General features: G+C 47.9%; 1 protein-coding gene across 5 annotated transcripts in view; it reads left to right on the top strand.

The window, feature by feature from the left end:
• Positions 1–16,082, top strand: part of RGS14 (regulator of G protein signaling 14) — a 507,547-nt gene that overhangs the window by 208,086 nt on the left and 283,379 nt on the right. For all 5 annotated transcript variants that reach the window (XM_069651538.1, XM_069651536.1, XM_069651533.1 and 2 more), the window contains one exon: positions 3,340–3,361. In XM_069651538.1, coding sequence (XP_069507639.1) covers positions 3,340–3,361 — 22 coding nt within the window. The remainder of the gene's footprint in view (positions 1–3,339; positions 3,362–16,082) is intronic.

Below are 16,082 nucleotides of genomic sequence, written 5' to 3'. Positions count from 1 at the left end.
GCCATCGCTATTTGCTCACTGTACCTTTCACAGATGGGAAATATCCATTTGCATATCAGTCTTTGTCTTTGTCTCGGCATGGGGTCTGATTCAAGAAAGGGGATGTAGGGGAGCTTGCTTTCTCACACATAGAAATGCTCCAAATGTGGAGCCGTGACTAGGCTGCACCGAAGTTACTGAAAGACAACATTTGGAGATCCAACATACAGTTTGTACAAAAATAAACCTTTCACATGTATCTTCTGTTCAACGTTTTTGTAAATTTTTCTTTCCATGGAAGTCCCCCGTATTGTGAGCTTCTTCAACACCTTAAAGAGGAAGTGACATCAGAGGAGGAGAGGAAGTGCCGTCTGTGCTTTCATTGTCTCTGCAGAAAAGGGGTGAAGTAAAAGGTTGCATTTTATTTTACTTTCACAGCAGCACATTTACTTACCTACGAATGCCACCCAACAAGCGTAGGAGTAGTAGTGCCAGAGCCAGAATGAAAAGTGGTAGTGTAATAAGTAATAATAGTACTACTGCCATACCCGGTGTAGTGGCACTACTACAAGAAGTATTCTTTTTTAATAACAAAAGTGTTACAAGTGCGCCTAATAATATTGTTACCTGTAGTAGTAGTGATAATACCATTAACACAACTGACAGTAGTAGTAGTACTATTACTTCCAGTAGTAGGATTACTACCAGCGCCAGTATTACTACTGCTACTACAAGTAGTGGCAGCAGAAGTACTATTATCACCAGCAGAAGTAGCACTACTACTACCGGTAATACTGTTACCCAAACTATTATTGGTAGGAACACTAGTTCTTCTGGTGTTAGTACAAACAGTACTACTCTCATATTAATAGTAGTATGGTTGTCATAGTACTGCTACTGGTAGTAGTGCTACTACTATTAGCATAGTGCTAATGTGGTCAGCAGTGTTAGTACTGCTAGGTGTAGTAGTACTAATGCTGTTGGTAGCAGTGCTACTATTGCTGCTTATAGTGATACTGCTACTACTTCTGTTGGTGATGGTGCTGCTTTTAGTAGTTGTACGTAGTACTACTAGTGGGAGTAGTACTGTTCTAATGCTATTGTTACTAGATATACTACTACTGGTGGTAGCAGTAACATTACTCCTACTGGTGGTATTATTACTATTGCAAGTAGTGGTACTACAGCTCGTAGTAGTACTATTACTACTAATAGAAACACTACTACCTCTGTTACTGCTACTATTGACTGGGCGCAGTTAGTAGGGAAGTAACCATGCTGGTGTAAATTCAAAGAAATGCAAGTTGTTACTTTACCTCTTTGTTACTATAATGGATCACAGACTGCACTTCCTCCTCTGATGTCACTCCCTCTTGAAGGGCTTGGAAGCATCTCATAAAATGGAGGACAACCATAGCAAGAAAGGGGGCTTCAAAATGTTTAAAATAAGATGGGTGATTATTTTATTCACAGAAAAAAGGCAGAAGATAAAATATTAACGGTATTAAAAACTTGTTCTTTTTGTAAAAACGATATGTTCCCATTAATATTATCCCGGAAAGGGCTCTTGATTTGCCCTACTACTGGGCTCTGAAGGAAGCAAGATGGTGTAAAGTGACTGCCCAATTGCCTGTACTGGTGGCTTTCTTGGCAGTATGGCAGGACACAGCCTTGCGGGCTGTGCAGAAGGACAGAGCTTTCAGCCAAATTGACACTCTTGAGAGTGACACTCATTGAGCCTAGTCCTGATCTGGACTCCCTTCACATCCCTTAGTGGAATTTCTCAGGGGTGACTTGGGGGACGGGGGTATTAAAGGAGGGGTCTGCTGCAGCGTATTCACTCTGTGGCTGCTTTGCAGTTCCCATGGAGACTCCTCACTGCAGTGGCCATCTTGGAGTCTTTTGCAGAGGGGTGCCCTGCGGGCTTTTTTTGGATGTGCTGCTAACTGGAGTCTCTCAGAGAACAGCATGGGGTGTGCTGAATCGTAGGGGCTCCCTTACTGTCTGCTGGAGAGGTGTGAAAAGGGGGGCTTGGATGGGGGTTGAGGGGACTTCTGAGGTTCCGCCAGAAGGGCCTACAAAGAGGTGGCTTGGGATCTGTGGTAGAGAGGTCTCACGGGAGCGGTCTTGGGGCCTGCTACATAGATGCCTCTTCAGTAATAGCTTATGTTTACATGGTGGGGGACGGGGGATTGAGGCGTCCCTGGATGGTCTTATGGTCTGCTGCAATAGGGTTGCAGAGGGGCTAGTGCGCATTCTTTTGCTGATTAATCTGCTTGGAGGGTACTTCATGGACTCTTTCTAAGCACAGGGAATGGCCTACACATCCACTGCACCCTCTTCCTGCTCCTTGACCTTAACCAAATTCAATTGTAGGCACATTCCGCTCCTTTTGCACCCCCAACTCCCTCCGCACTGCAGCTCCTCTTGCTCCTTCCACTCATTCTGCACCTTCACCCCTTCCTGCACCCCCAATTCCTTCTGCGCTTTGGACTCCCTCACCTCGTCACTGCTCGCTGTTCTACTATTCCAACTACCCGCCACTAAACCTTCTAGCGCCAGGTGTATAGGCTTCTCTGTCCCCTCCTCCTAGGACCAGGTTTAAAATCACACGTTGCACCTGGGCAGCACAATCCGTTCCCTCTGGGACCTGGTGGTTGGCAAGCAGGTACTTTTATTCAGGTGTGTAGGATGGACTCCCTTGCTTTTGCGTCCCTCACAGACCAACCCAACATCAGGCTGGTCTGCCATCTTGATTTCTGGATTCCCTCGCATTCGCTTCCGCAGCGGGAGCGGGGTGTAGAGCTGGCAGTGCTTGGCTCTTCTTCATGCTTGCTTGACTGCTTGGACTATATGCTGTGAATGCCCATTGCTATTATTTTTACGGTAGGATTTCCAAAGTCTGCCAGTTGTTGGTAATGCCATGGCTTGACACGGTAGGATTGGAATACATACGTCCAAGTGTCACTCTTAAAGGGGCAGCAGGGCTAATGGACAAGCCCCTGTGCTGGCCATCCACGTGCTGTGGAGTAGACCAGGGGATCCTCCCGACCCCTCGCCCTGGTCTCGCCCTGGTCTCGCATCTTTAGCCAGTGGTGGGGACTGGCCCTCTGGTCACCCTCGATGCCAGATGCTAGAGTTTAGCAGGGGCCATCACAGATGTATTTGGGTGCCTGTACAGGAGTGGGCTCAGGGGTGACCTGGTTCTGCCAATGCGAGGAGTCATTGTAGTGTGGCCTGTAGTCCGAGGATGACTTTTCTTATGGGCTATCTTGGGGCCATGTAAAGATGGGGCGGGGAAGGGGTTCTTCTGCACTGAATGTTCCAGAAGACTTACTCCTGTTTCCATTTCTCTTTCAGAAGCTGGCAGCATCCGATGGAGGTGAGTCTTTAACACGCCATTCAAGACATCTTGACCATGCCTGTTTGTGGAGGGTTGTGGGGAATGGCGGGCTTATTGTGGGAAGCCATGTGTATGGACGGTGTGTCCTTTTTTGTGTTGCTGCCATTGTGATTTATCTCTGATCTATATAGGGGCTACATAGATGCATGCATCCACCCTCAGCTGAGTGCTTCAGGTGCTGCCTGAAATGTGACCGACTCCGCTGCAGCAGTACGGTGCTTTCAAGTGTCAGTTGGGGATTTGCTGAAATTGACTTTAAGGCGGTGCTTGACTAACCATGTGACGCCATTAGACCACTCAATACTTCTTAGTAGCTAAAGCCTCCAAATGCTCCCTTTTACAGTCCATAATATTCCTTCAGCACCAATTCAGGTCAACAGGCGGCTGCACAACCAATCGGAATCCAACGTGGGGTGCTACAGGGGTCCACAATACACATGGCGCCACTCGGACTTGTGCTGGCTTCAGTGAACATCAAAGATGCAGCTACAATGTCTCTGAACCACAGCCTACAAAGTACCACAGACCATGCGATATCCTGATACTAGACTCGCAAAGGCGCAGAACTCATCCTTACTGCTCCAGGCAAGCACTCCAAATGCTTGCCACAGGCATTACTGCTCCCAAATGCTCATTTTGATTTGAAAATGTACATTTAGTCTGTACAGTCTTTGGCTTCCATCACAAATGGTATACATGTTTTGAAAATGGGACCATCCAGGAGTGAACGATTTTTGGATCTGCTCTCACGCTCATAGGTCAACCCTGTCCAGATATGAGGGGGAACAGTCCAACATGTGCCAGATGTCCATTCCAGCCCATGCCTGGGGCAGGACACAGACTGGACTGTAGAGTGAAGTCCGAGCAAATGGAGATTAGGTTCCCAGAGACAGAGCTACTGAGCAGGAAATGGAAAACGGATCTACGACTATTGGGGTCATGATAATGCCAGCAAAGTCTTTAGGAAGGTACTGTGGGGTGCCATAGAGACGAGAACGATTGACCACTTTATGTGGTAGCATTCAAACTTTAAAAAGACAATAAATCGAACCCAGAACAAACGACATCAAGAAATCAGTGCTAGAAACAAACACAAAGGTCCCCCACCCAGAGAGCCTGGATGTGGCTTATCTCGGCTGGACACCAACTAAACACCGTACTTATAGACCAGGGAGAAGCCACTCTAGTGAAAGATGGAGCAGGCCAGGGGGCAGTCTACAAGGGAAAGCACTATCCTACACATAAAGGGTCATACATTCAAGTGGTCAATGACCTCCTTGGGAATAATCCATACAAGGGATTTAGGAGTATTCAATGAATCCATCCGCAGTATAGGAAGATGTAAAAAGCAAACCGAGTAGACACGTGTATTTAAAGGCCCTGGGAATTAAATGAGTATTGGGGCAACAAAAGCTGTAACTCCCCCTTTCCCCCCCTAACCTCCCCGAAAGTTGACATTACCAAGGGCAAAGGTGTTTACTGCTTTTACGAAACAAAAAAATCAACAAAGCCCTCCAACTGCACAGGTTGTTCATTGCATTTTACAAGAAATGTGATGCAACCCTACAGGGGTCGAAAATAAGATTGGATAAGCAGCAGCTAAAAGCCGCTCCTCAGTATCCGGCATTAACCGGTGAGCAGGAGCTACCGCTGTGGCAACGCTGGCAAGAAAATAGCGTTCCGCAAATCTAAATTCAACATAGACCCCTTGTTCTTTAAATAGCATATAGATGTGTCCTACTGCTTATTTATTGGTTTTCCCAAATTCCCAGAGTTAAAAGGCACATAGGTGTGTTTGTTTGACATCAGTTGGCCTGCAGAGCCAAAAGTAACTCCCGGTAGCTGTTGGTTTCAAGGTAACCAGGCTCTTCTAGACTGCAAGCAGGAGCTAAATAGCTCCCAGCTCCCCTCGGTTTCGAACCCCTGCCATACTATGACTAAAAATATTATTACGTCCAGAGTCCTGTTCCGCTGTATTGGTCTTTGCCAAACCATGCAATGACCATTAACCTTGGAGCCAATATTTAATATATGGGCCTTATTAGGAGTTTGGTGGTGATTCTGTGGTGAATCTGTCAAATTACCACCAAACTCAATTACCGTTACTGCCACTTGGTCCTGGGGACTTACTGCAGGATTACACGTGGTGGTAGGGCAATGTTAATCCCCATTTTTGGGGTCCATAGGACTCCATGGGGATTTCAGCAGAATCAACGCTGGTGATAATTCTGCTGACTTTGCCAATTTCTGGCGGTCAGGTGGAGGATTTACCTCAAGCTTTTACTAGAGGTAAATCCTCCACCTTGCCATCAAAGTTATAGTACAGCGGTGTGCTAATGCGGCGATAACGGAATTACTGCCACGTTAGCGCTGTTTATACTTGCACTGTCGTATTTGTAATGAGGCTCTGTGCATTCTAGTGCAAAATCTCTAACAACAACGGCTAACGCCGTGCTATTCATGTGCGTAAACAAGCAGCGATACAATAATAGTGCCGTGTCCAGTGCTGGTCAATGGGCCGGCTCTTGCCGGGTCTGAGATCCGGCATCAGATGTCTGGCCGGATTGCAGGACCCAGCCTGCCTCAGCCCTGACCAGGCTATAACGAGCCCTTAGCTTCACCGAGGGAAGCTGGGGGCTCGGTGGTGTAATCTGCTCTGTGCTCCTTTCAGCGGGCGTCATTTGCACCTCTGCATTCGCTATTCGCTTAGCCTGTTTCCTTCTGGCCTGAAAGGGACACAAAGGGAATCAATAGGCCATGACTATCACTGGGGCAGGGAGCATCACTGTTGAAAGCAGGCCTTGTACATGTGGGCATACTTGTTTTTCAAATGTGCGTTTTACACTTCCATAGAAAAACTTCGAAACTAAAAAATGCAGATTGCATTCACTAGTTTTCTTTGAAATGTTTTTTTTTTGCTCAAACTACCACACATACTCTGTAGTTTCTGTGTGACTTTGTGTTTTATCACGGTTTATATTTATAAAGCTGTTATATGCTTGTCAAACTGGTTAATCACAAATAAATGCTTCTGTGGTGCTGACGGCAGTTATTTGGAAATTAAACTGTGGGTTCAAGGGTGCGGACTCTGGATTTTCACTACAGGGGCAGAAATACCCCCATCTCCACCCTGAATGTTAGCAAGCGACCAGCCCACCCAACCCATCCCTGGCCAAACACATTTTATAGCACTTGTTTATTTTTTTTATAGGGAATTGCAAATAGTGTGATTAACTAGTTTTGAATATAAACCTCTCAGCAACGGTTTCTCAACATGCTGAGCTACTGTGGTAGCCTTCTACTGCAGAGCGTGCCTATGGCTCCCTTAATGTACTAAACATCACTGCATTACCAACAGTACTTTGGGTGCACCACTGTCATGCAAGGGATTTATAGTGGAATTGATGTACAGTGTGTAGTTTGGAAAGTAGCAGCATGAAAGAAATTTCACAATTTTAAAAATATTATTTTAAACATTTCCTTTAAGCAGAGTCCAACTGCCAGCTCCGCGTCTTTGGAACTCTGCCCCTACCCCCAAACTCCACGCCCACCCCGGCCCCTGTGGATCCCCCTTTACATTTTTTCTAGTGATGCTCACACAGAACATCCCTTCAAACCATTCAGCCAACATGCCCTGAGCTGCAGCACCCCAACATTGCATCTCTCGCTCGACGGCAAGCAAGGCAGGACACAACAAACTGACGGTGACGGAACCAAGCAAGCACAAGTTAGAAACTGAGTACAAGTCCACTTTGATCATGAAATAAAGTGTATAGAATCTGAAGCCAGAAATCCAGCTAGCTCAGAGCGAGGAGCTGCTTTAAGGCGAGAAGGAACGCGGCGTGGGCAGCCATGTTGTCTTTCCAATAATCCTATATGTTAGCTAGCTATAGTGCGACTGACTCGCCGCTATTTTGGAAACCCATAAAGAGTTTGGCAACCAGAAGTGGTCCTGTCCCAAGTCCTTTAACAGGGTCGACTGGAAATGTTGGTGCGACAATACACTGCAAAGCCAAACGCTGAGTAGTATGTGTCATTATTATTGTTACCGAGTCATGTGACGTGGGCGTGTGCGTGACATTCAGTGGAACATCGTGCACGCATGGTGGAATAAAGGGGCGTACCGCCAATGGCAGTTGCCGCCGGGAGCCCGTAACAGGCAGACGCGTGACAGTGTCTTTCTGTCAGGTGCTGGGGACCGAGTCTGTGTATGGGAGGGTGCCGGGGCATATAATTAAGAACGTAACACTGGTGACGAGGACGCCGCCGAAAGGGGGAAGAAGTGATCAGCTTCCGTAACAGGAATTGGGAACATTTCTTTGAGCGCCCATTAGACGCGTCACCCGTGCGGTGCACGCAAACCTTCCATTTTACATTTCTGACGGGGTGCTTGTGTGCCGTCAGAACTGTTTGGAGCCTTCACAGGCTAATTTAAAAAAAAAAATAATATGGGAGACTTGAACTTGCATTTTTTTTTTATAGAACTGTCCTGATGGGACTCCTAAGGGGGTATTGGCTGTGAGGAAAATTTTGGCTTTCTCCTTTTTTGGTGAATTTATTACCCTGGGACTGTTTTGTGTAGGCAAGGGTCAAGGAGCAAACACCCTCAATACGCCAGTGGGCAACTTGATTGGCAGAGACTGTGTGAGAAAAGGAAACCTGCTGAGCCACCGTTTTGTTCTGCTGTATTGCATGTTTCACACGACAGCAGATTTGCGGCCTCCACCTAGTGTGAGGTGCTTGTGCGGTCTGCAGAAATGAGTAGCCCGGATGAGGGTGCGCAAACCAACTTACAACCGCTGGCACAACCTGTTATCGGAGCGATGCCACATCAGCAAGGCACACTGGCACCCATGCCAGCATTTGACATGACTGGACCCCATCAAAGCTAGGCCAGAGGTGGCTGTTGTGGATAAAGAAACTATAGATGTACTTTCACGCCACAGGTGAAACAGATGATGATGCTAAGGTGGCAACATTATTATATGCTGCTGGCTCTGAAGTTCATCGTATTTTTGAATCTCTGAACTCCTCCGCAGTCGCATATCAAGAAGTCAAAAATTCTTTGAAAGAACATTGCTTACCCTTGCCAAACCTAGACTTTGATCGCTTTGGGAAGATGAGTCACTGGATCACTTCTGTGGTCGGCTATGCCAAATTAGCCAGTACTTGCCAATGGGAGAATGAAGAGGGGATGATACAAAATCAGCTTATCCTGGGTTGCAGCTCAGGAAAACTGTGTCGTCAAGTGCTTCGCGAACCAGGGATCACACTGATGCAGATACTTGATATGGGCAGATCTTATGAGCTGGCGGAAAGCCGAGCGGCCATAATGGATGCAGCAGCCAAAACAGGAAAAGGTGAGGAAGCCTATGCCATTGGACGGACAGTCCCAAGTGCACCCCAACGATTGAGGTGGCTCGTAAAGAAGAGTGAAGTACCACAGCAGTGCCAGAAGTGTGGGTATGACCTTCCTCATGCCAGTGAGTGTCCTGCAAAAGGAAGGGTTTGTGGGGTCTGTGGGACGGAAGGCCATTTCGGCAGGATGTGCTGTGCTGCCAGTCCTGTGGTCATACCACGTGGACCGAGTAGACCTAACAGTGTCAACATGTGCAAACAGAAGAGTTTAGCCACTGTAGAACGGGATCTTCAGGAGTTGGACATTGCCGAAGAGGAGGAAGAAGATGAAGAGGTATTTTTCTCTCAAACATTGACTCTACTGCCAGGAGGCGACGACATCCAACATGCGCCGTAAACATCTGTGGCACCCTCACTCCAGTACTCATTGACACTGGTGCGGAGATGTGTGTGATGGTATCACGGCATTATGAAGCTCTCCCGGGGCCACCCGTCTTAACTGACACCAAGGCAAAGATATACTCTTTTGGCAGTGACCACCCTCTCCCACTACAAGGAGTTTTCACCACCTCCATCACACATGCTGGATGCTCAATAAAGGCAAAATTCTTTGTAACTAGTGTGAGCCCGCATTCACACCTGAGCTGCACGTCATCTTAGGTGCTGGACATCATGCACTTTGCACTGTCAGTGTATAAAACGGACATCCAAGACCTCCTTAACCGCTTTGCAGACAACTTCAAAGGGATTGGAAATCTAAAAGGTGAACCAATTTGCCTGCATATTGATGAGTCTGCACGTCCAACTGCCCTGAAACATAGACTTATTCCCTTCCAACTCCGAGATCAAGTTGAGCAAGAACTTCAAAACCTGGTGGACCTTGATATCATCGAGAGGGTGGAAGGCCCGACGCCATGGGTGTGTCCAATTGTAGTGACCACCAAACCAAAGCAACCGGGGGCAGTCTGGATATTTGTGGACATGCGACTATTCAACATGGCTGTTAAGAGAGAACACCACCCAACGCCAACATTGGACGACGTAGTGGGGGAATTACAGGTTGCAAAGGTTTTCTCAAAACTTGACTTACGCTCTGTATACCACCAGTTGGAATTACATCAAGGCTCGAGGTAAATTACCACTTTCACCACCCACAACGGCCTCTATCGATCTAAAGGGTTACGTTTTGGAATTTCTTCTGTGGCAGAAGTGTTCCAGAATGCCATCAGAGGTGTTCTCGCTGGACTAAAAGGAGTGATTAACTTGAGTGACGATATTCTAGTACATGCCACTTCAGAAACAGAGCACATGATCCGACTAGAGAGGGTGCTGGAGCGGGTGCGTCAGCTGGGCCTGACACTAAATCGTGATAAATGTGAATTCTTAAAAGAAAGTGCTGAATTTTTTGGATTCGTGTTCCACTCCGGGGTATGTCTCCAGACCCACAAAAGGAAAAGGACATTCAGGAGGCCAAACCCCCAAACAATCCCTCGGATGTGCAAAGTTTCCTGAGGTTGGTGAACTATTGTGGAAGGTTCATCAAGGATCTTGCATCCCTCTCTGAACCCCTCAGGGCCCTCACAAAGAAAGACAGAGGGTGGCCATGGCCCACCACGGAACAGAATGCATTTGACAATATCAAAGCTGTGCTTACAGGCCAAGAAACAATGGCGTAATTCAACCCGGAGAAGGAGTCAGAGCTGGTTGTCGATGCTAGCCCTGTTGGCCTTGAGGCAGTACTACTACAACCAGATGGTCAGAATCAGATGTGACCCATTGCACATACGCAAGCAGAGCCCTAACAGACACGGAGCGGAAATACTCACAAATTGAACGGGGAGCATTAGCCATCCTGTGGGGCTGCAAACATTTTGGACTCTAAATTCTGGGAAAACCTGTCTCGGTTATCACCGATCACAAGCCCCTTACACCCATCATGACAGGGGCGTCATCCAAGCTGCCTCCAAGAATAGGGAGGTGCATGCTCGGTCTCAATGAATATGGCATCAAGTTGTAATACAGACTAGGGAAAAACAACTCTGCCTATTTTCTATCTCGCCGTCCCAGGGATGGTGACATGCTGGAGAGTGGTGTGGAAGAAGAGTGTGAGGAGGCCTTCCGGCAAGTGGTGGAAACATCTATACCAATAGCACTCACACAAGAGGAAGTGGCTGAAGCATCCAAGGCTGACGGTGGTTTCAGGATAATTCAGAACGCCGTAGGAAGTGGCAATTGGAACTCGGTGTTGGCAGATTTGTCAACGAGAGAGAAAGAAACACATCAGGATCTACAATCATTATGGCGTGCACGGCATGAACTATCGACCTCTGGAGATGGCCTGCTACTCCGCAGAAGGCAAATTGTAATCCCAAGAGGGCTGGTGGACAGAGTATTAGTACTGCGCATGCCGGCTATTAAGGCACAGCCAAGATGAAGGCTCGACTCCGAGAGAAAGTATGGTTCCCGGACCTCGATAAGAGGGTAGAGGAGTACATAAATGAGTGTGTCTGGTGTCAAGCTGCGGCACCTGTGAGTAAGGAGCCATGCATTGAAACCATGGAAAGGAGTGATCAACCTTGGGGCACGGTGCGTGCAGACTTTGGAAACAATGGGAGGGGTATGTACCTCCTGGTTCTCATCGACCAATGGTCATGTTACCCAGAAGTAGAAATAGTAGAGTCCACGTCCAGTGACCAGACCATCCAAGCCCTGAATAAGATATTCACAACCCATGGTGTCCCCCACATACTGTGCTCTGACAATGGACCCCTGTTTCAAAGCCGTCGGTTTGCTGTGTTCATGGAGGAGTGTGGAGTAGCACACAGGAAGGTGACCCCTGGTTGGCCAAGGGCAAACCGGGAAGTAGAATGTTTTATGCGGACGTTCAAGTTCTCCGCATAACTCAAGGCCAGAGAGGGGAATTGCAGAGAAATCTATATCAATTTTTCTGTGAGTATAGGTCTAACATCACCAGTCTACGGGGGGGTATCCCTAGCAGAGGTTCGCTTCAACCGCTGGCCAAAAGAGACTGAGGGATGAGCTCCTGGACTGATTGAGAATCAGAAGGTCCTTCAGGAGAGAAGAATGCGCAATGAACAAGAAAATGCCCGGAAACATCTACCACCATTGAAATCTGAGATGCTGTCCTGGTGCGCAAGAGACACTCCGAAGGGAAACTGGCTTTGAACTATGAGCCCGCACCTATGGACGTAACTCATGTTAAAGGGTCCATGGTCACGGCTGCTGACAGCCAGGGGGACCATCATGAGGAATGCCTCCTTCAGAAAGATCGGAAGTCGTGACTCAGAACTAGCGGAGTGTGAGTCTCCTAATTTCACCCCACAGGACTCCTCTGAGCTGAAAGGGACATGAGACCTGACGGCTGAGGAACCAAGGCAAGCCACCAGCCCTAGAGAACCACGCTACCCTAGTCGTGAAGGACGACGGTGCTCGGTCAGGTTTAAAGACTATATCTTGGACCCCGATCCCTGAGTAGCAGAAGTGATGGTAAACACCCATGTGTGGGCATTGCACTGTTTGTGATACGTTATAACTGTTATGCGCCATTTGGACACCACATACAAGTTAATAATGTTACTTGTATTTTGTTGTGAGAAAAGGAGGAATGTTAGAGTCGTGTGATGTGTGCATGACGTTCAGTGGAATGTGGCACACGTGCAGTGGAATAAAGGGGCGTACCACTAACGGCAGTTGCCGCCGGGAGCACGTAACAGGCAGACGCGTGTCAGTGTCTTTCTGTCAGGTACTTGGAACCGGGCCTCTGTATGGGAGGGTGGCGGGCATATAAGTAAGAACGTAACAATTCTAACCCTGGCGTGGCAATTTAGCACCACAATATGTGCCTACCCGTTATTTATTTTCTATATAACATTTCTGCTTTTTATTGTTAAAACTGTTGCTCATTTAAGTATATGGATGGAAGATTAAAAGATATTTCATATACTGAGCATCAAGCAGCTTTGCCCAAGTCGCTGTACCCCACGGGACGTTTACTTTCTGTATAGAAGTAGATTATATAATAGAAAACGGCTATTAATATTTCAGTTATTAAACCCATTTAGTCATTAAGCATGGGACAGTGCTGTTGTGTGTTAATGAGCTGTTTTAACGGATGGGTTTAGGCAGCACCATGTGTTGGATGGTCTACAATATAATATACCACCGCGGCTGCCTTGGGAGGATTATTCTTAAGGTATTCATTGAGCATGGACCTAGCTCCCAGAAGCAACGGGGCGCTTTACAGAGGTAACAGAGCAGATATACACTGGGGTAGGATACAGAGAGGCACAGAGGAGGGGTACAGCTGTACATGACGGAGGGGAGGAGTGGGGCCGGTGGCGTCTAGTGAGTCAGGTGGCGTGGGGGGGGGGGGGGGGCACAGGGGTGGCTGAAGTGGAGGGAATGGTGACGCGATGGCCCAGGATGATGATGAAAGCCAATACTTCCTAGCTGTGCATCTAATGCATTCGGGATTTAATGGAAAGCATGATATTCCATGCATGCCGCCTCTTCTCTAATTCTCTAATAATTCGATTCACGGTTCGCTTTTGTCTCAAGCTAAGACATTTGGAAAAGTTTACGTTTGTTAAAATGCATATCCAAACGTCGTCATGTGAAATAGAAAATGCGCAAATAACCAACTAATCATTATCGTTCTGAAGTGACATCTAGGGTTTCTGGTGAAATGGTGTAAACCAGCCATGCCGTGGACTTGTTGTGCACCATGTCACTAGAACCGCAGGATGGCGCTCTAGGACCACAGATACCGGTTATGTAGTTTATTTTCTTGCAATGTATTTCTGTTTGCCTGTGTATGAATGTGTGTCTGTGTATAATGTATAATCCTCAGAGAAATGTATACACCGCTACCCATTGGGCTGTACGGTATAATTTGAAAGGATGGAAGGCAGTCGTGTGCGACCATTAAAACGTAAGGCAGCCCACTTTCTGCACAACGGCAAACGCTCACGGGGATATCTTATCTGAGCTATGTCACCTGGCAACTTGTATCCAACGGACTAAAAACAAAGCAGCTGCAGTCACCGGCGTTTAACCTGGAGGCCCCGGGTTATATCCTGAAGGGCGCCGTGTGGCTGCTGCGAGGTCTTTTGGAAACCTGCGCCCCCTAGTGGGAGGGCTTGGGTTCACTCTGTGCATCGTCACATCGCTGCGTCTTTCATCGCCAAGTTGTGCGGCGATGCTGCAGGCAGGCTTTGTGTGTTGGTTGCAGAGGGCGACGGTGCCCTGCCCTGCGTGGATGAGTTGGGGAGGGGATGCGATAACACCCATGCTGCAGTGCGAGTCCGTGTATAGCGCCTGCTTTTCCAGTCTGGGCACTTAGAGGACCACGCACCGATGACGAGTGTGATTTCGGATTAGCCACGCCTGCTGTTAACATGGCGGTTTTAAAGATAAACACGAGGACATCGCTTTATTACGGTGTGATCGAGCTCCAACCACATGGGTGCCAAAATGACCCATTCCAATCTGAAGGTGCTTATCCAGTCCTGTTTTTTTCTTTACATTCTGGGACTTGTAGTCTCACTTTTCCCATTTTAAAGTTTGGACTACAAGTCCCAGAATGTAAAAACAGAACTGGATAAGCATCTACAGATTGGAATGGCTCATGTTGGCAACTATGCAACCATCCCAGTGGTATACGAGGCATAGCATAGCATACCCGAGTCCCCAAACGTGAGGCTTAAGAACGGACTCGGAAGTCACAGGGCAAAGCAAAGGCTTTAACCTTTCATCATAGCACCATCATTGCCAAGCTGTGGTGAAGGCCCAGGGAGCAGAGGAACTCCAGAGTGGCTTGACCCAATGACATCCGCGCATGATACCGTGGGTGATTGGAATAGCAACAGCACTTCTATTGGTCCACACAGAGCTCGATACTTCCAGGCAACCCAGCTCCATAGTGCAAATAGAGCGCGCCGCTCGCCTGAATAAAGGAGCAAAGGTTCCTTATGATGGATAGGCATATGCAGGGCGAGTTGGTTTCCTAAAACAAGTAGCCAAAGACATGAGACTGCTTAGCCAACAATCTAGTCCACCCTTGATCTGTGGGATTCATTTATTATTATTCATATAATTAGCTAGGTCTTTCTTTTATAGTGCCACCCATCGTCTTTTGGCCGCTTAAAGTGTGTGGTTCCCTTCTGGGAGTGACCCCAGAGGTGTAGACAGGGTAGGGCCTGAGCGGGCAAGGCCCAACCAAAATCTGTGAATGTCCGCTTTGCAACATTATGTGGGCATTTGCAGAGGTTAATATTACTGTGGTTGGTCCAACGGTTTCGTCCAAAGTGACCCTAAAATATATTTCCGAATGCGTGATTTGGCCGAATTTTGTAGTTCGAAAATTGCGAACGTCCCAAAAGTTCGACCAAATCACGCATTTGGTGCTGGGGGATGCGGGGGTGTCCCCTGCACCCTTGCTCACTATATTGTGAGCGGGGGGTCTCCCGTAGCCACCCCCTCACTCCCAAAAAAGGGCTGCAGGGATGTCCCCTGCAACCCCCGCAGCTGTCCCAAAAAAATAAAATAAAAGGAAAGGACCCTGCTGCGCTGTTTACGGATCACAGAAGTGAAAGGGAACAGGTGTCGAAGGGACCAGCGAGTCGGAGGCAATGTAAGTAGGGGGTGGGGGAGTGATGCGGGTGTGGGTGGGGGTGTGGGCAGGGGTTTGGCCAAGTCCGAAGTGTTCAGGGGAGAAAAGACCAAAGGGTATTTGGAAAAATAATCTTCGGTCTTTTCTCCCTCTAACATTTGTCACTCGGTCTTTCAACCCGTATCCGGCCCAACTACATTAGCTTCAGGCCCCACTTGTTAGACAATTCTGGCTACGCCTCTGAGAGATCCTGGTGCAATTCTGGCTTTGCGTTGATGGGCTGCTGTGAATTTACGCTCCGCCTATGTGTTATTTCGTATGGAGATTGAAGGCGATGAACCAGCAGAATGTGCTCAGACTGGTGGAGGCTGGCTCCTAGGCCGAAGGTGGGGTACTGTGTGCTATGAGGCAGAAGCTGTGTCTCGATTCCCCTAGCTGGGAGAGATTAGACATGGTGTGGTGCCTAGTCTGAGCAGAAAAGGGCAATGTGGTTCTCCCCTTACTACTGAGAATGGCGTTCTGGCAAGACGGTTTTAGCTCGACCGCAGCTCCGTCTTGTTGCAGCCCAATTCCTCCTCTGATCCAGTCTTTTCAAACCACCCCCAGCCCCATACACGGGCTACATTTAGGTTCTCATGCTAAGGGTGACCTTGGGCGCCGAGCCGTTATAGCGGCGGCTTGACAGAGGAGCCTAGGGAACGGGGTTGCTGT

The sequence above is a fragment of the Ambystoma mexicanum genome, chromosome 3p (genome assembly GCF_040938575.1).
Source record: "Ambystoma mexicanum isolate Mex_15411 chromosome 3p, UKY_AmexF1_1, whole genome shotgun sequence".
NCBI lineage: Eukaryota > Metazoa > Chordata > Amphibia > Caudata > Ambystomatidae > Ambystoma > Ambystoma mexicanum.
Note: the sequence above shows the minus strand (reverse complement) of the source record. Positions and strands in the feature narration are given on the sequence as shown.